A 26,347-nucleotide genomic window follows, 5' to 3' on the forward strand; every position below is an offset into this window, starting at 1 on the left:
GACAAGAATAATCCAGTTTATTCTTTCATTTATTATGTTTATTGGGTGTCAGCTATAATTGAGGAAGAAAGAGCTATCAGGGACTGTGCATGAGTGCACACGCGCACGTGCGTGTGCATGTATGTGTGTGTGTCTCAGTGGGTAAGAGTGCTTGTTGTGAAAACAAGATGACCTGAGTTCAAATCCCCAGCACTCATGTTAAAACATGCATGGCCCACACATGCCTATGTCAAAGGCAGAGACCAGTGAATCCTACAGAACGACTGGCCAGCCTGCCTTGTTGAACCATGACACAGAGAAGGAACACTGCACTCAGGTTAGGGCTGGGACAGTTGAAAGGTCATGAGGTAGGGAAAAAAAATCACACTGGAGTTTTAAAGGTCACACCAGGTGACCTATTATTATTATGTATTTTCTTTTAGATTTATTTATTTATTATATGTAAGTACATTGTAGCTGTCTTCAGACACACCAGAAGAGGGCATCAGATCCCATTACAGATGGTTGTGAGCCACCATGTGGTTGCTGGGAATTGAACTCAGGACCTCTGGGAGAGCAGTCAGTGCTCTTAGCCGCTGAGCCATGTCTTCAGCCCCAGGTGACCTATTATAATCACTCAGTCCAGATGGTGGCAACTGCCACAATACCATGAACGGAGCTTCAGAATCATTGAGACCCTGCCCCAAACAATAAAGGAAGATGCCTGTTCTTTCTGACCTCTGCATGTGAGTGAATGCCTGAGCGCAAACATACACACACGCACGCACACGCACACACACACAGCTAAAGGAAGCCGCCATTTAACAATATTTGCTACACTCCAGGTGCTAAGTATTTTATACTCACTAGTTACCAGGCTTCAACCCACTATTTATGTCTCGCTGATCAAACCTGATTCATGGTTTTCCCTTACTAGGAGAGTAGGCTGTGCTGAGGAGAGACTGGATTCAAAATGGAATGGCTTATTTGGAGCAAGAAACCAAGCCTAGGTGGTGGGAGGAAGGCTTGCTGTGGTCTGGAGAGATTTAGATGTGTACTTCTAGCATCAGGTTATAAGCACGGTCCATGGGGTGCTGGTGTTGAGTGGTGGTCCTCTGAGAGGCGGGGCCTGGAAGGAAGCCATTCCCAGCCCCTCCCCAGTGACTCTCTGGCTCGCTGTCTCACCAAGTGATGTCTCCCTGTTATAATCACCCTGCCCAGATGGCGCCACGTTGTCATGATGCCCTGCCCACAGGGCACCTAACCATGGACTTAAAAAAAACAAACTATAGACAAAATACATCTATTTTCTCCATGAAACACTCAACCTCAAGCATTTCATGGTAGCAACAGAAAACATAGGCCTCTTAGTCCTGGGAATGCTAGGGCCGGTTCAACCACCGCAGTGGGTACATAGATAGCCACAGTTTGTTCTTTGTCTCTCAAACTCTTGACATCTTGGATTCCTGGATGGCATGCTGACAGAATTCTGTCTCCCTTCTCGCATCTCTTAAAACTATGGTTTTTCTTTGTTTTTCCTAAAGAGGTCTCATGGTGTAGCCCTGGCTGGCCTCTTACAGATCCTATTTGCTTTTGCCGCCAAGGTACTGGGCTTATAGGTGTGCACCACTGTGCCCAACCCCTTAGCATCTATACAGTTTTCCACTGTACTCTGGTCATCTGACAGGACATAAGGAGAGGCAATCTGAATAGCATTTTCTATTCATATATATATATATATATACACACATTATGTATGTATGTATGTATGTATGTATGTATGTATGTATGTATCTCTCTCTCTCTCTCTCTCTCTCTCTCTCTCTCCATCCCTCTGTGAATCAAGAGAGGGCAGACATCCTAGGACTGCTGAGGGAGTGCATGACTCAGCGATGTAAATGCAGGTGTCTGAAATAAACACCCTTTCTGCATAAATCCTTGCTGGGTCTTCCGCCAAGAGCTCAGGTTCTCGTCTGAACAGACTAGAGTCTGCTGACTTTAAAATCACTATCCCACCATCCTGCAAGGTTATATCCTTACAGTTTTGAAGAGAAGGCTCTGAGGGAGCGTCTTCAGATCCGTCTTCACTCCATAGTGTGTGCAAAGCACAGCAACTGTATGTGTGGGGTGGGGGTGGAACATCTGTGCTTTTATAGCCATCCGATAATGTTCCTCAGATTATGCTGAACATTCTGGGCCTTGGGGGACGGGGAAGAGGGTTTCCAGCTCCTCTCCGCTGCTGGGGAGGTCCAAAGAGGATGAAGGCAGAGATTAACCAGCCAGCGAGTTTAGTGGAATGATTAAAGACTAGTCCCGGTTCCTTCAGGTGTCCATCAAGACAGTGAAGAGGTAAGAGGGTCAGAAAGACAGCGCCGGAAGCTCAGTCACAGCAGCTGGTAAGGGGAGGGTGCTGTCCCCTGCGATTCAAGGATGGGTGGCCCTTGGATGCTCCCTCAGATGCAGCATCAGGAGATGCTGAGATGCCCACCCCAAGCAGGCCAATGAAGATGCTCTCCAGCTTTTCTCAGAGTTATTGCCACTCCTCCTGGAGACGTTGGCAGGGTTACTCAGTCTTCTCAAGCCAGCCAGTGTGGCATCTCTATGGAGGCCACACTTAGCTACTGCGCCTTGCTGGGCTCATTTTTTCGCTGCAGCTCCAAAGAGCAGTGCTAAGTTCCCAGCTCTGCCTACTTTTGAGACATCCACACCTTTGTGTCCATAAGGCTTGCTGGTCCGTCTGCTGGGCAGGAGTCTCCACACTTGAAAGAATAAAAAAAAGGACCTCTTGGGGGCGTTGCTGCTCTGTAATGACCTTTTCTGTCTCAGGTCTTCAGTTGTCCAGGAAAACGATGGAATGGTGGCTCTCTTTCTTCTCTTGTGTCACTCTTACTTTGAGGCTACAGTGACAGGGGTGGAGCACAAGCCTCGAGAGCACAGCTCTTGTGCAGTCCTAGGAGGTGTGAAAAGGACAGTGCTTGGCACACAACAAGTGGCCTCCTGAGACTAGGGACTGCCCCTGGGATTGAAGCTCCACCCTCGGGGCCTTGGATTGAGTTCCTGGTGTGGATAAATAACATCTGAGCACGCTCCCCAGATGGTATCACTGGGCCGTGACGAAGGGGACGACTTTGGTGAGGAGGGCTTCTGCTGTGCGTGTGTCCCCGTCAGTTCTTCCTTCTGTGACAGCAGGGAAGTCTGCTTCTCAGTTTCCTCACCCTTGGGCACGGGTAGCCAGTTGTGACCAACACTGTTTGGTCATAAGCAGTTGCTCAGTGGATGCTCCACGTCTCTACGGGACACTTGAGGCAGATCCTGTGTCAGCTCCGGCTATGAATGGGACACATGTTGTCCCTCTGATGTGTGGCTACTTACAAGGCTGCCTGCCCCTGCTGGAGCTCCTGGCTTGGTTTCTCAAAGCTCTGCCTCTCTCTGTAAGATCTCTGCTGCCCTCCAGCCTGGCAAATGAGGTTAGTGGGCTGACATTCCCCCAGACTTACTTGCTCCACCTGGGGATTCCTGGCTATTGGGCTATGATCAGCAGGGGCCCTAACAAGCCGATTAAGGCTAATGACAAAGAGCCTAATTAACTGGATGAAATGGGCACTACTATGGTAGCTAGAGGCAAAATGCTCAGAGCTCTGGTTGCTGGGAAACAGCCTCTGTATGGTGGCTAATTTGGGGCCAATCTATAGCAAATCCAGGCAATTAAAAACAGACATTCCTGGGGCAGAGAAAACTTGGACACAGTATCTTTTTAGAGGGTCTCTCTGGCTTCTTTTCAGGATTTAAAAAAAAAAAACCACCCAACTTTTATTGATGTCATTATTGTGGTTACAGCAAAAAGACGGGCTCACTGTAAAAAAAAAAAGGGAGACTTTATGTCAGATTTTCAATGTCATACAGAGTTATTTATAGCAGGTAAAGGTCAGATTTTATTTTTCTTGGAATGCAAGCTGCTACCCAAGTTTCTTCTAGGTGCAGGAAGGAGGAAGGGCCTCAGTCTGAATCCGTATTTTGAGTTTGTCACTAAATAGTATTTTTGCAAATGCTGTGTCAGGAGAGAAAAGAGAAAGTACTGACCCAGGTCCTGCTGTAAGAAATCTATTATAGTAAAATAAAACAAAATAGAAGGACCCACAGCTGTGTTCTTTGCAAAGTAATTCTCGCAAGTACATAATTCTGTCTCCTTATTAACCTTGGGCAGCTTCCAGGACAAGAGCCTAGACTCTTCTGATGGAAAGGCTGTCTCTCCCAGGTCTCATCTGTCATTCAAAAATCAAGGCAGGGTTTGAGGCCCCAGTGGGTGCTTGTGATTGTGATGGGACATGACAGAAATCTTCACTGTACCCTGCAAAGAAGCTAGATCTAACTCTACCATCCCTAATACCCTGCACATGCATAAAAGACATGTTCAGTGGCGAAATCACAGCTGCTCCAGCTGTCTGACCACAACCACCATGGCTCTTCCATATACAATACCCCATCCCCACCCCCAGGCCGTATGTGAGTGCTTAAGTGAAAACACTGGAGAGGACTACTAGCCACACATGGGTCGGGGGGGGGGGACTGAGGAGGACACTGTCCTGGTATGGACTGAGCCCTGGGAAGCACTGCACAGCTGTGTTCTGAGGATGCTCTTCAATGTTGGCAGACTAACTTCAGGCCTGGGTTGGACGCCCGCCCTGCTTACTGGTCCTCATAGCATTCCCTCTCCTGGTCCCGAGTGAGGGAGAGGAGTGTTTCCACAGGCTTGGATCTGTCTGCCTAGGAGTCCCGTCTGGCTGCCTTTCCTCTGGGGCACAGCAAAGTCTGGCTCTGACTTCCTTCTCTAGGTGTCCCAGTTAGCTTTTGGTTAAGTTGGAACACATTTTGATACACCTGTGAAGAGGGAACCTCCACTGAAAAAAAATGGCCCCATCGGAATGGCCTGTGACCTCGTCTGTGAGACATTTTCCTAACTGCCTGGGCATTTGTGGGTGGTGCCATCCCTGGGCTGGTGGACTTGGGTTGGGTAAGAAAGGCAGTGGAAGAAGCCAGATTAAGCAAACCAACAAGCTGCATTCCTCCATGCTGGTTCAGAGTCTACTTCCTGCTTCCTGCCTTGGCTTCCCTCAATGGTGGACTATTAGCTGTATGTCAAATAAACTCTTTCCTTCCCTTGGTTGGATTTGGTCAGGATTTTATCACAGCAATGAAGGCCAAACCAGAGCAGTAACTCGGAGCCTAAAGTGAAGTTCCATGAGTCAGATGGGTTTGGTTCTCAGGCCGGAAGCCCTAGAGAACTAGAAGGTTCCAACGAGGCAGAAATTGAGGTGACTGTTCAACTGGGAGTGGTAGGAAGGCTCTGGGCAGGAAGACCAAGGCAGGCCATGGCTATGATGGGACAGGATTCAGTGACCCTCAGGAACCAAATACAGGGGCTGTCAGAGTGTGGCATGGTGGCTGGGTCACAAGCTGTGATACTCAGTTGTCTCCCATGTCTTGGTAGGCAACTGTTAAAGGTAGGAGCTGTATCTGATTCTAGGTCTTCTGCCCCATGCGCTCACAACGCTAGAATATTCTTGCATTTGTAATCACTTTGAGAAGAAGGCCAGTGACCGGAAGATTTAGGTGACGGTCACTCCCACTTCTGGTCTCTGAGGGCTGAAATGACTTCCGAAGCAAGAGTTTTCCTAAGGTATTTGGGAGGGAAGGTGTTGTGGGAATGGATTAGTTAGCAATACTCAATCCAAAAAGCTTAATGTATCTCAGCGGACCTTCGAAGTTCTTGGTAACATTTTCATCTTTTTTGTTTTGCTTGGGGCTGGACGTGTTCTAGCCCATAGCTTCCTGGTCTTTTGTGTCACGATGCATATAAAAATACCACGCTGGGGAACAAGTGGAGAGGAATCATGTCCTGGATGAAGAGGCTCACAGCTGGCCACGACCAAGCCCAAGGTTCTGGCGAGGCAGTGTGACCTGAGGTTAACCCATACAGCATCTCTCAGCTAGTGGCGAGACGCTTCTTTTAGTCCATACGAAGCTCCACCCACTGGGCAGAGACGTTTGGGATCCAGGAATTGGGAGCGCCTGCCAGGGTTTAATGGAACAGCATACGATGCTGGGGATTAGGCGGCGACGAAACACGGCAGGCTGGAGAGCTCCCACATCTTTGGACCCACACAAGCGGGAGAGGATGAAGTTGGCTCTTTGGCCCTGGTTACATGATGCCTTTAACCTCAAGTAAGCATGTGGTGCTTGTCTCTTCCTTGCAACTGCTGTCATGACCCATAGGTAGGTGTCCTTGGGTATTCATAAGCAACTTTGAGGCCTCTCTACTTGGTGACAAGAGGTGTGACAAAGCCAACTTAGCACAAGTAAAGAAAAGGACGGAGGAAGAGACAAATGGAGGATGAGCCAGGACCTGTAAAGAAACCTTCACATTTGGGCTGAGTTTGGTTGTCTGGAGAGGGACTGGAAGTGATGTTAACAGAGCCCCAAGACCATACATGCAGCATCTGCCTAGGGGTGGTCTGCCCAAGGCACCAAGGAAACCCTCAAATGATACAAATCAAGGGGAGGTGGCTGGAGAGACAGCACAGCGTTCTACAGTGTATACTGCTCTTGCAAAGGACAGGAGTTTGGTTTCCAGAACCGGGGCAGGTGACTCAAAATGGCTTCTAAGTCCAGCTTTCATGGATCTGTCACCTCTTCTGGCCTCTGTGGGCACTGCAATAATGTGCTCTTGAGCAAGCACAGACAGACAGACAGACACACACACACACACACACACACACACACGTGCGCGCGCGTGTACACACACACAGGACACACATATGAATGAAGTCTTTCTCCAGGCACTGGGTTAGCGCTCGCTCTCTCTCTCTCTCTCTCTCTCTCTCTCTCTCTCTCTCTCTCTCTCTCTCTCTCTCTAATTCAAGCCTACAGAAAGCCTAGGGCCTTGATCAAGACCTGAACCCACCTTCCAAAGGCACAGGCTGCTAATAGTCTGCTCTGTGTTGTGGCCTTGGTGGCTCTCTCCTCTGATGCACAGGTCCCACTGCCAGGTGGGCAGCCCCCGTGAGCCATCTCCCAGGTCTTGGGACATTCACAGGGGCAGGTATTTACACTGACACATGCGTGGCAGTGTCGGGCTAATAGACCCAGTGTTACATATTTGTTCAAATAAATAACCACAAACAAACGTAACCAAATGTGAGTTGCCCACTCTTAGGAAGCAACGGGGCCTGGGGATCCTGGCGACCTACCGGCGTAGTGGTAGTTTGCTAAAGGATGACATTTTAACCTGACTGGCTTCCGCAGCAGCAGCGTTTCCAGGGTAGCCTGTGGGGTCAGAGAGAAAAGGCAGAAGTCAGTCTGTGAGAGAGTCCCACAGGAAAGCAGGTCTGGCACTGCAGCAGAGGAGGGAAGAAACCCGGGGACAGAAGACGCTAACGGGAAGTTCCTTTCAGTTCGGTTCCAACAGGACTCAACGTTTTAACTCCCACCTCCTATCCCCGGCCCCAAGCTCATGCCTGAAGCTAAAGGGTCAACACCACAGAGAACATAAGTGGCAGCTATGAACTGAGTACTCCTTCGGAGAGACAGAGCCAGGTCTCTCTGAAGGGAGGCGGTTTCTCAGGGGAAAGGTTTGAGAGGAAGGAGTGGGAGGTCAGTGACTGCTTCCTAGACAATCACAGCTCTCTTCACCACTGAATAAAAACAGCTGTATTACGTAAGAAGTGCACCACATGTCACCCTTCCAGAGTGTCTTGTGTATATGCCCGTGTTCATGTGAGTACATGTATGTATATGCACGTGCATGTGAAACTGTGTGGGCATGCGGAGGACAGATGACAAGCTGCCATTCATTCTTCAAGTGCTGTTCACCTTGTGCTTTGAGAGAGTATCTCCCACTGGCCTAGAGGTCACCAAGCAGATGAGGCCGTCTGGCCAATGAGACCCAAGGATTTGACTGTGTTTGCCTCCCAGCACTGTGAATACAAGCTCACTGCACTAAATGTGCGTCTGTGTGCATGTCTGTGTGTCATGAGTGCTCATGGAGCCTAGAAGAGAGCATTGGATCTCTTGGAACTGGAGTTAAAGCCAGTTTTAAACTGCCGCCTGGGTGCTGGGAATCAAACCTGGATCCTCTGGAAGAGCTCCCCTCTAGCTTAAAAACAAAGATAGTGGTTGGGGATTTAGCTCAGTGGTAGAGCGCTTGCCTAGCAAGCACAAGGCCCTGGGTTTGGTCCCCAGCTCCGAAAAAAAAACCAAAAAACCAAAAAACAACAACAACAACAACAACAACAACAACAACAACAACAAAAACAAAAAACAAAACAAAACAAAAAAAAAAAAAAAACCAAAGATAGTAGGAGAGTGGATGGGTTTGGGTCGAGCAAGGCAGAGAAATCTTGCTATTTCCACGTCTAAGAGTCTGAAGCCTCAGCAACTTTTAGGAACTGCTTAGAAACCCAGAACCTCTGAGCTAGAGAGATGGCTCAGTGGTTAAAGTATTGGCTGCTCTTGCAGAGGACTCAGGTTCAATTCCCAGCACCATAAGGTGGCTGACAAGCCTGTCCCTCCAGCTCCAGGGCATCTGATGCCCTCTTCTGGCCTCCACAGATGCTTCACACAATTCACATTTATACACCTAAAATAGAAATAAAGAAAAGAAGAAAACCCAGAACGCTGGGCCCCACCACCATCAGCTGGATCGTCAGAAATGCCTTAGGAACACTCCACAGTGACTTATGTATGTTGCTGAAGGTTCTAGAAGGGCAGTGGTCTCTAAAGGCAAGCACTAGACCACACGTGAAATATTGCACATTTGTTTATTTGTTAACCTAAAAGCAGGTCCCTGATTCAAGTACTGGGGAGAACTAAGTCCTCGTATAGAAGGGAAACTGAAGCTAGTGATGGACTTATTTGGCCAGAAGTAAAGGTTGACTAGACAAATGGTCAGCTTTGACTCTGGGAAAATGGCCCCATGGTTCTAGTTTAGGGCCATCTGAGTGTCCCTAAGGAAGGTCCCCAGTGTTTAGAACTATGTTAAAGATGGGAACGTAGAAGCACTTAATGAGCTAGAGAAAGGAGGTCTGGAGGCATCCAAGTTTGGCTGCTCTCCACAGCAGGAAGAACCTTGAGGCCAGTTCATGTTTCACTCAAGCGTTTCTTCCACCTCATGGTACATGAAGAGAAATTCTCATTTCCTAGAACACATGCACCCCTCATGATAATTTAGTTACAGATATGCCAGCAGGAGTCTAAGTGGAGCTTTCTTTGCTGGAGGCCTTCTGGTCTGGACCCACTCACTGAGCTAATGCATCCACGAAGCCTTAGCTTCCTTACCATCACGTCACCTTTGGCCTCAAAGAGAGAGTGCAAAGCAAATTCCGAATTGGTCCCTCCACCTGGCAGCGCGCTGGAACAACACAAATTCAGAAGGTTCTCCACTGTTGAGAGTAAGAAATCACTGTATCAGATATGTCCAGTGTCACAAAAACCCACACCCATTCTGGAGCCCAACGTCCCTGCTAGAGAAGCCAGCCTCACCCTCCCAGCTCCTCCTAAGTGCCAGTACCTTGTTGCTGGAGGGCCTGGTTTTCTAGCTCAGGCCACGGCTTCCATACCAGTGTGGCCTTGTGTGTGTCCTGAGCCATGGCGGAGACGTCTTGCAGTTCTGGGATCTCTGCTTGGAATCTTAAGCCAATGTTGATGCGTCTTTAATGAAAGGAAAAGAAAAACAGTATGGGCTTCAATGCGACAGCCTAGACCAGAGGCAACTGTCGGAACTGCAGGCATCAGGGGAGCAGCTTCCTCTGCTAGGAGAATGCCAGAACAGGGTCCTCCAAGTCCAGGCATGGCCCTTTTTACTGGTAAGATCAGTTTTTAATGTTGGGGGTTGGGGTACACTGTGTGAGGGTGTGTCTCTGCACATTCAACTGTCAATTTTTGTACCAGCAGAGAGCTAAAGACTAGCAAGGTCTTGGTCTTGTTATTTTTACATGGCCTATCGCTGGTCTTATATTTTATAAATATTCATTCTTCCTCATTTGCCCAAGACACTCTAGACTTGTATCTGATTGGCTGTAATAAAGATCTGACGGCCAATAGTTGGGCAGGAATCAGATATGGGAGATTCACCCAGGAGACACAGAGGTGAATGGTCAGATGAGAATGGAGCAGAGAGGCAGACCTGGCCACACGGTGGAATGTAGTGCCCGGATTAGTTGGGTTAGAGTAGTTGGGAGACTGCCCAGCAAAAGACTCAAGCTTTACAATATTAATAAGGCTCAGTGTCATTTACACTGCTGGTGGGTCCAAGTTAGGCCTCTTACAGTTGGGGACCTGGGGAAGGGGATGGGGGCAGTCTACAACGTCTCAGCTTTCAGCCTCTCAGCGGAAACTGGAATGAAAGGACAGCTAATTCCAAGAGAGGAGTTGTTGAGAGCATGGCTAGATCATACCCAGAACGAAGGGAGGAGGCTAAGCGTGGGTGGCAATGTGAAGTATTTATGCCTTCCAGACCACTCCTACATGTACCATGCCATCTAAGCTCAAAAGGCCAGGGACACGAACAGGACTGTAATCACGATTCCCATTCAAGGCACCAACAAAGGCCTCAAAAACCCGACTCAGTAAAAATCAAAATGAGAATGTGTCAACCCAAGCTTTCTGATTCTGGACTCTACAAAGCTCCACCCCATGGGCTCTTTTCATTCATGGAAAGAATCACCTTTCCCTTCCGTAGTGAAGCAGTGTCTCTTTATATACAGCTCTCTGTGGTTTTCAGTAACCCGTGACCAGCTAACATTAGCTGGAATACTTAGACGGAATTAATAGTTGAGGAAAATATGAAGTGAGAAAATCCTAGAGTAATTCTGTAAGTACGACTTTTATTCTATTTTAAGTAACGGGATGAAATCGCAAGCCAAGCCACTTCTACCGGCCCTGGATGTGACCCATCCTTTTGTCTACAGTACCCACACTATAAACTGCCTACCTGTTCTTCAGTTGGGATCTATAGTCTATGACAGATAACACGATGGTCTATCTGCTTGGATAGATTAGGTCTCACTTATCAGACACGATTGTGGCACTTTAGTGCTAATACGCAGGGCATGGTCCTATCAGAGGTTTCCGGTACCCTCTGGAGGTCAAGCCACCAATGTGTGTGTGGATACTGTACCTCCCATTGATCATGAAAATGATTCAAATCCGTGATACTCAACAAGTCCATTTGGAAGACTGGCCGAGAGTCACAGAGGGAACATGGGAAAAAGAACATTCAGAAGGATTCTCTTCTAGTTAAGCACCTTCAAGAGAGAGGCCTCGGTGCCATGGGGGATATGAACGTATATGAGTCTAGAAGCTGGCCCGTGGAGGTAGGGACACTAGATTGTTTGAATCTAGGGTTTCACATTTAGCCCCGAGTCTCTGAAACACTAGCAGCTATGAGGACGTGGTAGGGAGGAGGCCATGATCCTACCATTTCCACAACTCTCCCCTCTCAGTGGCCACTGAATACAGAAATACTGACTACCCTTCTAGAAGCTTCCAGACCTTTCCTTATCTGAGACTTATCCCTAAAGAGTAACTGGTTCTTCCTTACGGTTCAACATCCACAGTCTGTTCTCCGGGTCCTGGGGTGACTGTCACATTGCTGCCATCGATGCTGCCTGAAACACAAAAGCTAGCGTTTACTGGACAACAAGGGAAAACGTCCCAAGACACGAAGACAGATGGAAGCTCGCTGACCAGGAATTAGCCAGGCAGCAATGACAAGGCGCTTCTCCTACCCAACCCATATCAATTTCCAGAAAGGTGGATGGATTCACGAGGTTCTTTTTCTTTCTCTCTCCCCATCCTTCAGCTCCTTGACAGGGTCTAGATGTGTGGCTCAATCTGGTTTTGAATTTCCTCACCTCCAGCTTTAAGCCTCAGCCTCCCCAGTGCTTGGGATTACAGGCGTTAAGACAGCCATTTCTCAGTGTGAGGAAAAAAAAAAAATGCCTGGTTTAGCTACATGGTTTCTAGGCAACCAGAAAGAAACCTAGCTACAAAGATCTCTCTTCTCCCCCCAACCCCCAATATCTACTGAGGAGATGGGGTTTTCCTGTGCTGCTCAGGCTGGTCTCACCCTCCCCTCATTCCTTCTGCCTCAGTTCCTATAGTCGTCGGGGCTACACTAGCACATGACCTACAGGGTTCATGGTTGATTTTTTTTTTTTAAGCACAGTAAATATTACGATTTACTCTTGCTTATAATAGCTCCCATGCGAATAACGGCTAAATATTTATCTTAAGCATCTTTTTTTGACCATCCGAAGCAGTCTTGGTGTGCTTTATCCCAAAGACACTGACTCCCTTCTCTCCTCAGACTGATTCCCTCGAGTTACTTAATGCGATGCGGAGGCATTAAGAACACCTCGCATCGTGTGTGGAACACATAACGGATATTTCACAGAAATCCACGGGGGTAAACTAGCCAGTTGAAGAAAGTGAGACTCCCCACCCACTCAGGGTAGTATCCAAATCAACAGGGGGTGACACCAGGGTTTAAGGGACGACTCACTGGAACGGCACAGCAGCACGCGTGGCGTGGGCGTGAGGGGAGTGAGGGGCAGCTGGGGGTGCACTCCAGGGCCGTGGCCAGAGATGAGGACATTGCTGAAGAGCCCTGAGCCCTGGCGCACGGGGCTCAGCATGGGTGGCGGTGTGTAGGGGGGCAGTTCGTGGGCGGGGTCCAGGAGCAGGTGGTCCCCGAGGATGCGTGGGGAGCGCAGTTGGCTCTGGTACAGGGTGGCCCCCGAGTAAGAGGTGGGGTTGGGAGTATAGGAAGAAGGCGGTGGTGGGATGAAGAGGGGCTCAGGCCGGTGCCGGAACTTCTTCTTCTCTGGTGGGGTCTTGAGGGGCTCCTCAACTTTGGCGGTGATGGGCGGATGTTTCCGGGGGATTTCCTAGAGTGAGAGGAACAGTTGGGATTCAAACTAGGGCACCCCAGCCATTGTCCCCTTTCTAAGTACAGAACTGCTATCCTTGCCTTGGTCCCTTTCCATAGATTTGGCCAGGGATCTCGAAAATTCTAAGGGGGTGGGGGAGAGACTGCCTCCCTTCTGTTCGTCCCCTCCCACTCCCACCACATCGGCCTTGGGCTCGTTAGCAAAGAAAATCCGGAAGGTCTGTGAAGGGTAGGGTGGGGCCGCAAGAAGTAATAAATTAAAACTCTGGCTTATCACTGCATTTCCATCTGTCTTGAGTGGAATCCAGCAGAGTGGCTCTTTAGCTCCCCCACTGCTCCTGCAGGGATAGATCACACATGTTCTAAGCAGGGGTCAGAATCCTCTCTTCAGGGATGCAAGGCCCAAGGCTGAGGGGCAGGAAGAGCTTCGTGACTAGCGCAGGTTCCCCGAGCTGTCACCACGGCTCTACAGGGTTACTTGAGGCCGGGGCACAGTGGCCCACAATCCTCAAGGCCGTTTTAACGGGCTCTCCTGGAGATGGAGCTGGTGACGCCCCCCTGTCACGCCCCTCTGAGGCTCCTCTGTAGCAACCCTAGCTCCTCCTGCTTCCTGTCAGCAGTGCTAGTTTAGGTTATGGCGGGTAACCCAGCCTCGTCTGGGGGACCTGCCACACGGAGACACATATACTAGTAAGTCCACACATGCACGTCAAATAGAGAAGCAGGGTATGCCAAAGCCGGACGAAACAGACTTGGGTCGGGGGCCAGCATCAACCCAGAAAAGCCGAGAGCTGGGTGTGACAGCCAGCCGGGATACCTGTGGAGAGGCTCTGAGGTGCTCAGGCACAGCTGCAGTGCCCAGCAGCTCTAGTGCCAGAGTGGCGAGTGAAGACAGCAGCAAGGGGTGATGGGAAAGACTTTCATGGTCACATGACCAGCTGCCTCCAGGCCATGTGACCTCTCCCAGCTCCCTTCAGCTTTGGGCCCCTCTCACCGGCCTGCCTTCAGTTGTGTGGGCTCTGCCTCTCCCCTCCCGCTGTCTACTTCTTCCTCAGCTCCCTTGACTTCCGAGGTGCCATCCCAGCCTCTAGGAGAGGCTCTTGGGGAGATAGAAATGAAGGAGGAGGGGGAGAGGGGCTCCCGGCATCAGCGTGGAAGTTGCCGAGGGAGCGCTAAGGTGGGTCTCCGTGGACCAGTGCCCTCCAGCCTCACAGCCAAGGCCCAGAAGAGACCCCGAGGAGCCAAGAGGCTGCTGAGAGTGTTTCAAAAATGCGACGTTGCCATCCCTAGGCCTGACTGTGGAGCAAATCTGAAACCCTTTAAGTCCGGTCCTTGGGTCACTGAGGAGGTCATTTAAGTAATGTGGAGTTCTTGGTGACCTCAACTCTGCCCAGGATCCTAAATGTAGATTTCAAAAGTCCCCTTTAGGCTCTTTTGGTGCCTCCACCTCTAAATAATGCTTTATTATGTCCCAGGCAAGGCTCTCTGAGTTACCTGGACCAGAGGCCCAACTCAGAATGTCAAAACACTCAGACTATCACACTTAGGTCACATCTGAAGTGTTTCAACTATGGACTCTAGGGGACAGAGCCAAACACTGAATATAAAACTCCTGTCCCCAGGAGAGGGAGAAGGCTACTGGTAAGTCTGGGGGAAATGGAGACTGAGAGGGACATTTCAAGTTGGCTTTATGCCAGAGCTGAGATTTGAATTTAGAGCTCTTTCCTGGATTTTAAACTTGTTTTTGTACCAAGAGCTTGATTTTCACTCTTTACTCCTGAGCATGCTTCTGATTCAGCCTGCCCGCTGTCAGCTGGATGGTCTTGGTCTCCCCCCACCCCCGCATTAAACCAGGTTCACCCCTTCCTATTCAGCCTACTCAGAACTCTCTTAATCATCCTAAATAAAAAAATACAACCACACTGCCTTGCTAGCTGGACCTGGTATACTGGTGCACCCAGATTTATGATGGACGTACAATCTGAATAACTAAAGCAAAGCAATTAAGTTTAAAATGCAGTTAATACACCCCGCTCACAGAGCATCCCTACCCCTGCAACTGAGGGCAGACGGTCTTTCCCCTCAGGATCTAGTAGCTCACTGGGAGCATCGTGTGTGCGTTCCTCACTAGCCTTGGAGAAGGTCAAGATCCAAAACCCAAAATAGAACTTTCACTTGTATGTAAAATCGAAAACTTGTAAGAGGAGCCATTTTGGCAGAAGACACCTGTCTTTCCATCTTACCACCTCCAGGAAATAGGTTTCTCCCTAGCCCTTCTTCTTCTCACTGTCTTGAATGAGATGGGTGTTATAATCCCTGTGTGGCTTCCAGGATAGACGCAGAGCCTCTCGCACCTACCATACAACTTCCTCAGGCAAGGTGTGTGTGTGTGTGTGTGTGTGTGTGTGTGTGTGTGTGTGTGTGTTTTGCTGGTCCCCTCTCACCAGAATATGGAGGTGGTCCCTCAGCCTCTCTTCTTCTGAACCTCAATGTCACACAAAAACCCAAAGCAGTTCTTTTTCTGAATGTTTCAACCCTACCCTTACGGCTCCCAGAATCCACCCATTCTTTCAGGACATTTAAGATCCAAGACACTACTCTACAGGATGAGACAGGTCTGGTATGGCCAACCATGGAGGTCATTATTTCCCCAGGGTAGAGAGAAGAGGCAGAGAGGAGAGGAGGGGTGAAGAAGGCAAGGAGAATTTAACAGGGACTGAGAAACATGAATCGCTTTGCTTTCCTGAGACTTGTGGGGTCTGGCTCTCACTGGGCTCATTTCGGGAACGGTAATGGATCTGAGACCCCAGGGATTAAAGAGGGTGTGATGATTGTAGGCATTGGCGATGCAGATCATCTAAGCTGGTGACTCAGACACTTTCCAGAGGTGCAGCCATTCCGAGGTTTACCTCTTTGGCAGTTGGGTCTGGGAGAGCCAGAGGTCTTGGGAAAGATCCAGGGCAGGGAAACGGTTTGTTTATTAGCAGAGATGTTTTTCCTCTCTTAGTGACTGGCAAGGTTACATTGATGCCTGCCAACTGAATTGTCATTGAGGTGCTTAGGCGTGAGAACACGTCAGTTTTCAGAACTGGACCCAGACCATCAGCCTGGAGGAGTAACGAGTATGGGACAGGTTGGTCAAGTGGCAGGGTGGCCCTAGAACGCTTGAACCTCAAGTAGCTCAGGGCAGTGATTCTGGAAAAGCTGTCCTCATCTCCAAGAAAGCAAAGCAATGTCCCCACCCCAGGCAGGTGTGGCAGTGCAGCAACTCACAGCAGGCGCACGGGGGGCAGCCCCTTGGGGAGAGTGAGGGGGGGAGAGGGTCATCCTCACGAGCACAGGCATCTCGTCGTCCGACATCGAGCTGGCTGGCTTGTCTCTGGCCGAAGGGGTGGCAGCGACGCTGTTGGTGAACCCCTGAGAGCTGGGCTTGGGTGGGAGAAGCTTGACAGGGACAGACACGGGCATGACCATAGGCGTGAGGCGCTCTGCCTCAGGAGGGAGCTGCGGTGGCGGCTGAGGCGGCAGTGGCGGCTGGGGCTGAGGCTGAGGCTGAGGCTGAGGCTGAGGCGGTGGGACCTTCTCTCCTTCCTCCTACACAGACAATAAAGGGTTTGATCCTGGGCTGAAAGCAGTTCTCCTAAGGGGGGATGGACTTGCTTTTCCTCAGAGGTTCCAGGACATCAGTGGAGGGGAACAGAAAACCACAGCTGGGCGGTTTCCTTCCTGTAACTCTGGGTCCCTGAGCTGCACGTAAGATATCGCTTGTATATGAAAATATTAAAAAAAAAAAAAAGAAAGTTGGTGGCTTTCATGGCTTTTTGAAATAAAGGACAGGGACTGCTATTCAGTCAAAACTAAACGTGAGATCTTAGGTAGGAGATTTTCACTCCTTGGGTCCCAGTTGCCTCAGTGTCTTAAGGAAACAATCAGTGTAGCCTACATTTTATTCGGGTTAGGAAACCACGTGGAGAACGCAGACTGTGCTGTGGCTGTGTTTGTTTCTTTAAGACAGGTTCTCAATAGGTGACCCAAACTCAGAATCCTCCTGCCTCAGCCTCCTGAGTGCCGGGATTTCAGGTGCGTAATGCCGCACCAGGCTGAACACATACCTTCTCTTCTCTGTGTTTTCAGACAAGGATATTGCTATGTTGCTTTGGCTAGCCTTGAACTTGCCGTGTAAACCAGGCTAGCCTCAACTTCCAGTGATCCCCCTGTCTCTACCCCCTGAGCACTGGGATTAGAGAGGCATGAGCCACGGACCACCTGGCAACATATTTTTAAAATGTGAAGACAGGCTGGAGGGATGGTTAAAAGCACAGGCTACTCGTCCAGAGGATCTGAGTTCAATTCCCAGCTCCCTCGTGGCAACTCACAACTCTGTTATCCAGCTCCAAGAGATCTGACACCCTCACATAGACATGCATCCAGGCAGAACACCAATGCACATCAAGTAAAACAGTGAACACAAACTCCACTTTTATGTGTGTGGCACAGCCAGGAAATAGAGACGGGAGAGTAAATCTCAAAATTCAATATTTTCGGAATATTCTCTGAGTTTGACCCGAACCCAAAGGTGGTTTCTTACATGACTGTCCTCCTGGATCATCCTGAGGGGATCACTGGATCCTACCTACAGCCAATCACCACTGCACGAATGAACAGAAAATTCTGGCCGAGAGCTTGGGAATTACATGCTTTTCCTTAGTCCCTGACCACTGATGTCAGAGGCCATTGGTTATGGTCTTCGGTGCTTCCAGTAGACGTCAGATTTCAACTACACATTTGCATATGTATGCAGTCTGCATTTGCATATTTATAGATCTCACACTGACAGAGTTCCTTGGTACCTTTCTCTAGGAAAAGAGACAGGATTCCTACAGGATTTCTAGCATTCCTCTTTTGACACTTGTCTAAGAAGCCAGGGAAGTGGAGACTGCCTCTCCTGGCACCCACGAAAGGCACACATCCATCCCCCTGTCTCACTCCAAGAGCGGCGAAGCAAAGCAAGCAGCACATGACCTGTAAAGGACGGGGTGGGACCCTGCTGACCTGTTTGAGGCTGGGGGATGCCCTCATTCCCCCGTGGGACCTCATGTGGCCATTCAGGGCAGGCAGGCTTTTGAACTCCTTCAGGCAGATGGAGCATGTCAGCTTGTTCTTGGCATCAAACTGTTCCCCAAACACTCCTTTGGTTTGGCCGCTGTTGAAGGGTAGGGCCACACGGAAAGGACACACACATCGAGGACGGGGAAACAAGAATTTATCACAAGGCATCAAACCTACAATGAGATCATTTTGTTTATCTAATCTACCACTGTCTGTGGCTTTGATTATCTGCCAGATGACCAAGCCCAAAGTACAGATGGAGAAACTGAGGCTCAGGGAGCAAAGGCTTGCTTTCTTTAAAAAAAAAAAAAATCAAAATTTTAATTAGATTTATATATATTGTATGTGTGTTGGGTCAGAGGACAACTTAAGAGTCAGCTCTCTTGGGGTTGGGGATTTAGCTCAGTAGTAGAGCGCTTGCCTAGGAAGCGCAAGACCCTGGGTTTGGTCCCCAGCTCCGAAAAAAAGAACCAAAAAAAAAAAAAAAAAAAAAAAGTCAGCTCTCTCCTTTCAAATTTAGGCCATCAGGCTTAGCACCTCTGCCTGGAGAGCCATCTCACTGGTCTGAGAGGGCTTTCTCTTCTTTAAAAAAAAATTGTGTGTGTGTGTGTGTGTGTGTGTGTGTGTGTGTGTGTGTGTGTGTAGTGTGTCAGCTGCTTGTGTGTGCACATTGCCTGTGCCCGGTAGTTGGGGAGACAAGAAGAGGGCACCAGATCCCCTGGAGCTGGAGTTTCAGGCAGCTGTGAGCCACCTTGTGTAGGTGCTAGGACTCCAATTCCAGCCTACAGCAAGCCAAGCAGGTGCTCTTACGGCAAGGCCATCTCTCCAGCACAGAGGACGTTCTTAACGTCACATGGGATGCGTCCTCCATCATTCTAGACCTTCAGGCACTGGGGCATTCTCATCCACAGCTTTAAACGCCCACCCACCATGGCTGTGAGAGAAGGAAGTGAGCCCCGTGCTGTTCACTGTGACACACCCAGAGCGCGGCTCTAAGCCTGGGACACAGAAGGCACCCATTAAGTCCCCAGTGACGGAACTGGTGAAGAACAGAACTCAGAGGAGCTAAACCCGTGACTGCTCCATACTCTATGAGTGCCTTCAGCCCTCTGAGCCCAGCCTTCTCACTTCTAACATGAGAACAGCAGGAGCTGGGATCATTGAGGACTTAGCCTGCCCGCAACGCCTGCCTCACTGGTATTTACCTTGAACACAGGTCGAGTGTTCAAACATAGCCATTACTGCTTTCCCTACACTTCCCTTGAAACTTTGGCCTTAGATTTAGAAATGAGTTATTCAAACAACTCACGAAACCCCCCAGCCTCTCAAATATTCCAAACCTTTGACCATACCTTGATTCCGGAGATCCAGGCTGGGCTCTCCCATCAGGTAAGTGCATCTAATTTGGAGCCAAACAGGGCACCGGAAGAAAACAAGAAAAGAGAAAAAACAAACAAACATGTATTTCTAAAGGGAGGACTCTCAAGTTGTCTGAACACAAGGATCTACCCTTCCAGAACTTTCTCTGCCCACAATTACCCCGACATGTCTACTCAGGCCTTTGTTCTGCATCTGGTTTCTGCCCACTACTCCCTGAACTCACAGCCGATGCCAGCCCCAAGCCCACTAAGACTCAACCCCCTTCCATCCACCTTATTCTGGTTGTGTCCAGTCTGCACTAACAGAGTCCACCCCAGAAAAGGACAGACAGGAACTGGGTGGCACAGCAACATTCCAGGGGACCAGATAGCCATCAAAACTAAAGAACTTTGTGTATATGACTGCATGTATGGCGTGTGTAAAGGTGGTGTGGGCCGTGGGTGGGGAGCATCCATGTGCACCGACCGTGTTTGTGCGGAAGTCACAGGACAATCTGTGTCGCTACCCCAAGGATAGAGTTCAGTGGGGATGAGATATCCCTACTCTGTGGTCCTCTTGCCCCTGACATAGACACTGTACACGAAGGTGCATGTGGTTCTATACACACCTGTGGGCATGTTAGTGAAGGCTAGAGGTTAGGCTAGCCTTGGCTATTGTTCCCTAGGCACTGTTCACATCAACATTTTTATTACACTCTATCTATCTATCTATCTATCTATCTATCTATCTATCTATCTATCTATCTATCTATCTATCTATCTATCTTCCTATCCATCCATCCATCCATCCATCCATCCATCCATCCATCCATCCATCCATATGTGTGTGTATATGTGTTGCCACAACATGTGTGTGGAGGTGAACAGACAATTCATTCGGGGGGGGGGTGGCAGTATTCTCCTTTCTCCTCAGTCCTGGGGGTTGGAACTCAGGTCTGCAGCAGAGGCAGTAAGTGCCTTTCCTTGCTGAGCCATCATGGTGGCCCAACTTGCTACCTTTGAGACAGGCTTCTTACTAGTCAGAACTCTATGAGTCAGCTAGCTGGGCCGGTCAGTGAGCCCAGGGATCCTCTGGTCGCTGCCTCTCCAGTGCTGGGATTACAAGCATTTACTGCCGAGCTCTGCCCTGCATCCCATGCCTGAGCTGAGCCAACCCTCTGGCCCCTGGTGCTGATCATTATGTTAACTGTTTCAGACACACTACAGTGTTCTGCCCATCTCTTTAGTGAGGTGACAAAACCCCAGGGCCAAAGACGGAATCCAAATCGATTTTGTATTCCAAGTGTCTGGAGCAGACAGTGCCTGGCATGTGTAGGTTAACCTGTGGGAAATGTGTGAAGAACGTAAAGGGTAAAGGTTGGAGGCAGGATTGGGCACTGCAGAGACTCACTCCTGGCTGAGTCTGTCGCACGTGCAGATACGGGAAGGAACCTTGAGATACCTGGGGCCACATCGCACTGGGAGACGGCTGCTGATGCTGAGATCCCATGCTGTTGAGGTGGATCCCACTGGGGGACAGGAGCGGTTGGTGAGGAAGGGTACTGGTGACCCGGGTCATTTCTGAGCTTGCTGGATCTGCCACCCCTGTATCAGAAGGTCCCATGTCCCCGTGAGAGCTCAGCAGAGCTGGGGTCTGCCTATCACTGGAGTAGGTCTTCAGCTGACTGTCTTCACGCTGCAGGTGCTGGGACAGGTGGCTCTGCTGGTAGAGGGGGTGACTGTAGGGCTGTTGAGGCTCCTGGTAGTAATACTGGGGCATGGAGCCCAGCTGGATCAGCTGGACCGCATGTGCCTGCTCCGGGGTATACTGGTGAGGGTCCCTGTGGTACGAAGGGGGCTGCAGGTGCATGGATGGCTGCTGCTGCTCTTGCAAGTGTTGCATCATGGGTTGGGGCTGATAATACTGAGGTATCTGCAGTGAACTCTGCCGTTGCTGCAGTTGGAGCTGCTGTTGCTGCTGTTGCTGCTGCTGCTGCTGCTGCTGCTGAGGCGGTGAGGGGCGAATCTGCTGCTGCTGCTGCTGCATCTCCTGCACGGAGAGCCGCTGCAGTCCGGCTTGCTGCTGCTGAGGCGGCGGCTGTGGGTAATACTGGTGCTGCTGCAATGGCTGCATATGGCTGGACAGCACCTGAGGGGCTTGCAGTGGCTGTCCGCCTTGCACGGACATCTGGGCCAGGGGCTGCTGGTAGTCATAATACAGGTGCCCTTGGGGAGCATGCTGCCCGACTGGAAGGGCTGGTTTGGGCAGTCCACCTGTGAAACCAGGGTGAGGCTGCTGGGGCACCTGCTGGTAGCGAGAAGCTATGGCTGATGCTGAGGGCTCCACAGGCTTCTGAGACAGCAGCTGACGGAGGGCACTGTCAGAGGCTCCATCCATCACTGCTGACTGGGTGTGCAGCACCTGGGCCATATTGTTGACCTGAATTCGCAGGTTTTGGTTGGCAAACACCTGGGTGAAAGAGTCCAGCTTGTGCAAAACACCACTGGTGAGTTTCTGGGTCCGGATCTCGCTGGCCTGGGAATACGTGTATTGGTAGCCATCCGTGGGTTCCACCTGGGCCGGCGCCCCCCACATCATGTTTGAGTTGGCCAAGTTGCTACGAAGCTGGACATGGCTCCCAGGTCCTGCATGGCTTCCCCATCCTCCCTGCCTGGAGGCATCCATTTGGCCAAGGTTTTTGGAGCCAATAGGCAAGCTGAGACCATCCCGAGTATCTTGAGGGAAGTGAGGAGAGATGGGTGAGGCCTGCGGGGCGTCCATTCCAGCCCCCGAGATTGTATTCCCATAGCTGTGGTTCAGCCCGCTGTGCACGCCAAGGGGTGGCTGTTGATAGAAGAGGTTCTCACCACCGTGGGCCACGTGATTGGTCTTGTACAGTTGCTGGTCCCCCATGATGTCCTCCGTGCTTATGAATGTTCAGCCACAAAACGAAAATCAAAACAAAACAAAACAAACAAACAAACAAACAAAAAAAACAACAAAAAAGAGGAAATGAAGAAAAAAAAATCCTGAAACCCTGAGAAGATGAGAGAAAGAGTCCACCCTACTCCACGGCTGACATGTCTGTGAGGGTGGCTGGAGGCAGGGGTCCCTGTTGGCTTGAACCAGTCATCAGTGGAGCCGAGGTGCCTACATCCTCACCCGGGCTGAGGTACGGACCAGACACCGTGGTGGGGGGACGTCCTTCACACCTGGAAGACAGGATACAAAGGACAAAATTTATTTCCCTGGATGCTTCTTGACAAGCCATTATTATGAATACTGTGGTCATTAATAAAAGATAGGTACAGGGAGGGCTGGCGTACGGTTCAGAAGATTAAGGTACTTAATGCCGAGCCAGGCGACCTCAGTTCAAATCCAGGGACCCACATGGTGGATGGAGATGTGACTCTTGACAACTGTACTATGACCTCCACAGGAGGGCCGTGGTACGTATGGGATGCATGCTTACCCGTAGGGAGTGTAAGCATCTGAGTCTGTACGGGTCAGAGGAGGACTTCCGGCATCCTGCCCAATCAATTCCCACTTATTCCAGGGTTTCTCGATGGACCTTATGTTAGACCACCATCCAGCAAGCTCCAAGGCTCCCCTTCTCCAGGCTGCCCACAGTGCTGGAGTTATAGCCACCAACAGGCACACCTAGCTTTTTATACGGGTGCTGGGGATATGAACTCAAGGTCCTCCTGTTTGCGCGGTAAGTAAGCCACCGCCCGGCCTTTCCCCATCCGTTCCGGTTCTTCTGTCGTTTTCTTTTTTCTTTTTTCTTTTTGGTTCTTTTTTTCGGAGCTGTGGACCGAACCCAGGGCCTTGCGCTTCCTAGGTAAGCGCTCTACCACTGAGCTAAATCCCCAGGCCCCTTCTGTCGTTTTCAAACTGGGGTGTGAATCTCTGGGAGCACAGCACAGTGCACGCACTCCAGACTCTAAGAGGAACAATTCTCAGGTCCCTGAACTCCCACAGAAGTATTTTTCTAGAACGGTGTGATAAGAGAGGTACACGTGGTTCTGTCCCATCTGCTCTCCTCTTTCACAAAAAGGAAGGTAAACCTCTCACCTGTTGCAGCGCAGATGACACCTGGATTCATTATTTGCTTATTGACTGATTGATTGATTGATGATTGATTGATTGATTGATTGTGTACGTGTGGGCACACATACACAAGTGAGATTTCAAGTGTTCGTGTGCCACTGTGCATGTGGAAGTCAGTTCTCTCCTCCCACTCTGTGGATCGAACTTGAATCACTGAGCTTGGCAGCAAGCTCCTGTCCCTGCTGAGGCATCTCATTGGCCCTCTTGGTTCTTTTTTTTTTTTTTTTTTTTTTTTTGGTTCTTTTTTTTTTCGGAGCTGGGGACCGAACCCAGGGCCTTGCGCTTCCTAGGTAAGCGCTCTACCACTGAGCTAAATCCTCAGCCCCGGCCCTCTTGGTTCTAATCCCTGTCTCCGTGAGTTCTAAGGGGCTGGGGAGATGACTAAGAGATTCGAGAGCACTTCCTATTCTGGTAGAAGACCTGAGTTCACATCCTGGCACCCAAGTCAGGACATTCACAGTCTCCTGTAACTCATTCTCCAGGGGATCAGGTACCCTTTTCAAGCTAATTAGGGTACTTGGACACACAGACCAGAAATAAAACTTAACACACAGACAAACCTCAGAGAAGTTCTGCGGCTGTACAAAGTTGTCTTCTGACCCCGATGCCCATGTCCAGGATGCAGACCCAAGTAGCCTCATACAACAACAGAGAGATAAAATGTGAAAGGAAGGGGTTGGGGATTTAGCTCAGTGGTAGAGCGCTTGCCTAGGAAGCGCAAGGCCCTGGGTTTGGTCCCCAGCTCCGAAAAAAAGAAAAGAAAAAAATGCGAAAGGAAGTTTTAGTGCAAATAATCAAATGCAAATTTTGGGCGATGGATCACAGTGTGAGTTTTTGGTATAGAATTCAGGAGCAGATCAGAGAACTGAGTGATCTTGCTTTAAGAAACTATGTGTTGGGCTGGAGAGATGGCTCAGCGGTTAAGAGCACTGACTGCTCTTCCAGAGGTCATGAGTTCAATTCCCAGCAACCACATGGTGGCTCACAACCATCTGTAATGAGATCTGGTGTCCTCTTCTGGCCTGTAGTCACATATGCAGGCAGAATGCTGTACATAAAACAAATAAATAAATCTTTTTTTTTAAAGATTTATTTATTATATGTAAGTACACTGTAGCTGTCCTCAGACACACCAGAACAGGGCATCAGATCCCATGACAGATGGCTGTAAGCCACCATGTGGTTGCTGGGACTTGAACCCAGGACCTCTGAAAGAGCAGTCTGTGTTCTCAACCGCAGAGCCATCTCTCCAGCCCCATAAATAAATCTTAAAAAAAAAAAAAAAAAGAAAAAGAAAAAGAAAAAAAAAAAGAAACTATGTGTTGAACAGAATGGCTCAGCGGTCACGTGCGCAATGACAATGGGGCTGGATTCCTGGTACCTTACACACTAAACATCAACGAGGATTTTCGTTTGTTTTTTTTAAAGATTTAATCACCCATTCTTAAATTTATGCATATGTGTGTGCTGTGTGAGTTCATGTGTATGTGTGTGCGCTGTGTGAGTTCATGGGCATCGTGTGTGTGCAGGGAGCACCGGGTCTCTTAGAGCTGGAGAAGCAGATGCTTTTGAGCCACCTGATGTGGGTGCCGGGAACCGAACCCGGGTCCCCTGGAAGACCAGCAGGTGCTCTTGGTCACAGACCCTTCCCTCCAGCTCTGAGGTTTTCCTGGCTTTTATTTTGCTTCAAGATAAAACCCCGTGTTCTTCCTATCAAGAATGAACAATGGTTTTCTGTACTGATGTCTGGATAGACGGGAAATGCTGGTCCTGCTCGCATTACTAGCAATAATTGATCTTCCTGGATTGCTTTTAATTATTTCTTCATATGTGCCGTGTGTTTACGTACATATGAATGTGGGTGCTTACGGAGGCCAGAAGGTGTTGGATCCCCTGGAGCTGGAGTAACCGGATGTTATCATTCCCCCACCACGGTGCCGGGAACTGAGCTAATTTTCTAGAAGAGCGAAATTGCTCTTCAGCAATAAGCTGTCTCTCCATGGTGTTATGTAGCCCAGGCTGGCCTTGAGCTGTCGTATAGCTCAGGGTTACCTTCAGCTTCTGACTCTCATGATCCTACCTCCTAAGTGCTGGGATTATAGGACTGGGGACCCCAGCTTTATACAGTGTTGGGGATCAAACTCCAGGGCCTGAGGCAGGAGAGGGAAACTATCGACTGAGCCAGACCGAGAGAAGTTTATTTATTTATTTATTTTTTCTGGTTCTTTTTTTTTTTTCGGAGCTGGGGACCGAACCCAGGGCCTTGCGCTTCCTAGGTAAGCGCTCTACCACTGAGCTAAATCCCCAGCCCCGAGAAGTTTATTTTTAAAAAGTCTTTCGGTACCACCGTCCTGAGGTACATTTTCAATATGATCTTAGATTTTTTCTGTTTATTATTTACTGGTGGTCTGATCAACTGTGCACTATTAAAAGTTCTGACTAGGGGTTGGGGATTTAGCTCAGTGGAAGAGCGCTTGCCTAACAAGCGCAAGGCCCTGGGTTCGGTCCCCAGCTCCGAAAAAAAGAAAAAAGAAAAAAGAAAAAAAAAGTTCTAACTCAAACCAGAAGTATGTTTAATACGGACTCATGATTCAGAAGCTAGAAGATTTCAACTTTATGTAAAGTTGTTACAGACAAATAGGATGGGGACACAAACAAAAAAGCCTTAAGCCTAAAATCTATATTATATGTAGCATTCCTGAGGGAAGTGAAATATCGATAAAGTTTCAAAAAACAAGAGGACATGGCACATGTATCTGTGTGTGTTGTGTGAGTGTGACTGTGTATGACTGTGTGTATTTGTGTGTCTGTCTGTGTCTGTTGTGTGTGTCTATGACTGTATGT

The 26,347-nt window shown here is 49.4% G+C and overlaps 1 protein-coding gene across 50 annotated transcripts in view; it reads right to left on the reverse strand.

The window, feature by feature from the left end:
* The window catches only part of Trerf1 (transcriptional regulating factor 1), a 226,699-nt gene that overhangs the window by 24,496 nt on the left and 175,856 nt on the right, over window positions 1–26,347 (reverse strand). For 20 of the 50 annotated variants that reach the window (NM_001432829.1, NM_001432828.1, XM_087565805.1 and 17 more), the window contains 9 exon segments: window positions 7,227–7,302; window positions 9,313–9,416; window positions 9,545–9,684; window positions 11,576–11,642; window positions 12,539–12,923; window positions 16,199–16,519; window positions 17,978–18,128; window positions 19,387–19,433; window positions 20,855–22,605. In NM_001432829.1, coding sequence (NP_001419758.1) covers window positions 7,227–7,302; window positions 9,313–9,416; window positions 9,545–9,684; window positions 11,576–11,642; window positions 12,539–12,923; window positions 16,199–16,519; window positions 17,978–18,128; window positions 19,387–19,433; window positions 20,855–22,306 — 2,743 coding nt within the window. In that variant the 5' untranslated portion in view covers window positions 22,307–22,605. 50 annotated transcript variants of the gene reach the window in all.

This window comes from Rattus norvegicus, chromosome 9 (assembly GCF_021556685.1).
Source record: "Rattus norvegicus strain SHRSP/BbbUtx chromosome 9, alternate assembly SHRSP_T2T, whole genome shotgun sequence".
NCBI lineage: Eukaryota > Metazoa > Chordata > Mammalia > Rodentia > Muridae > Rattus > Rattus norvegicus.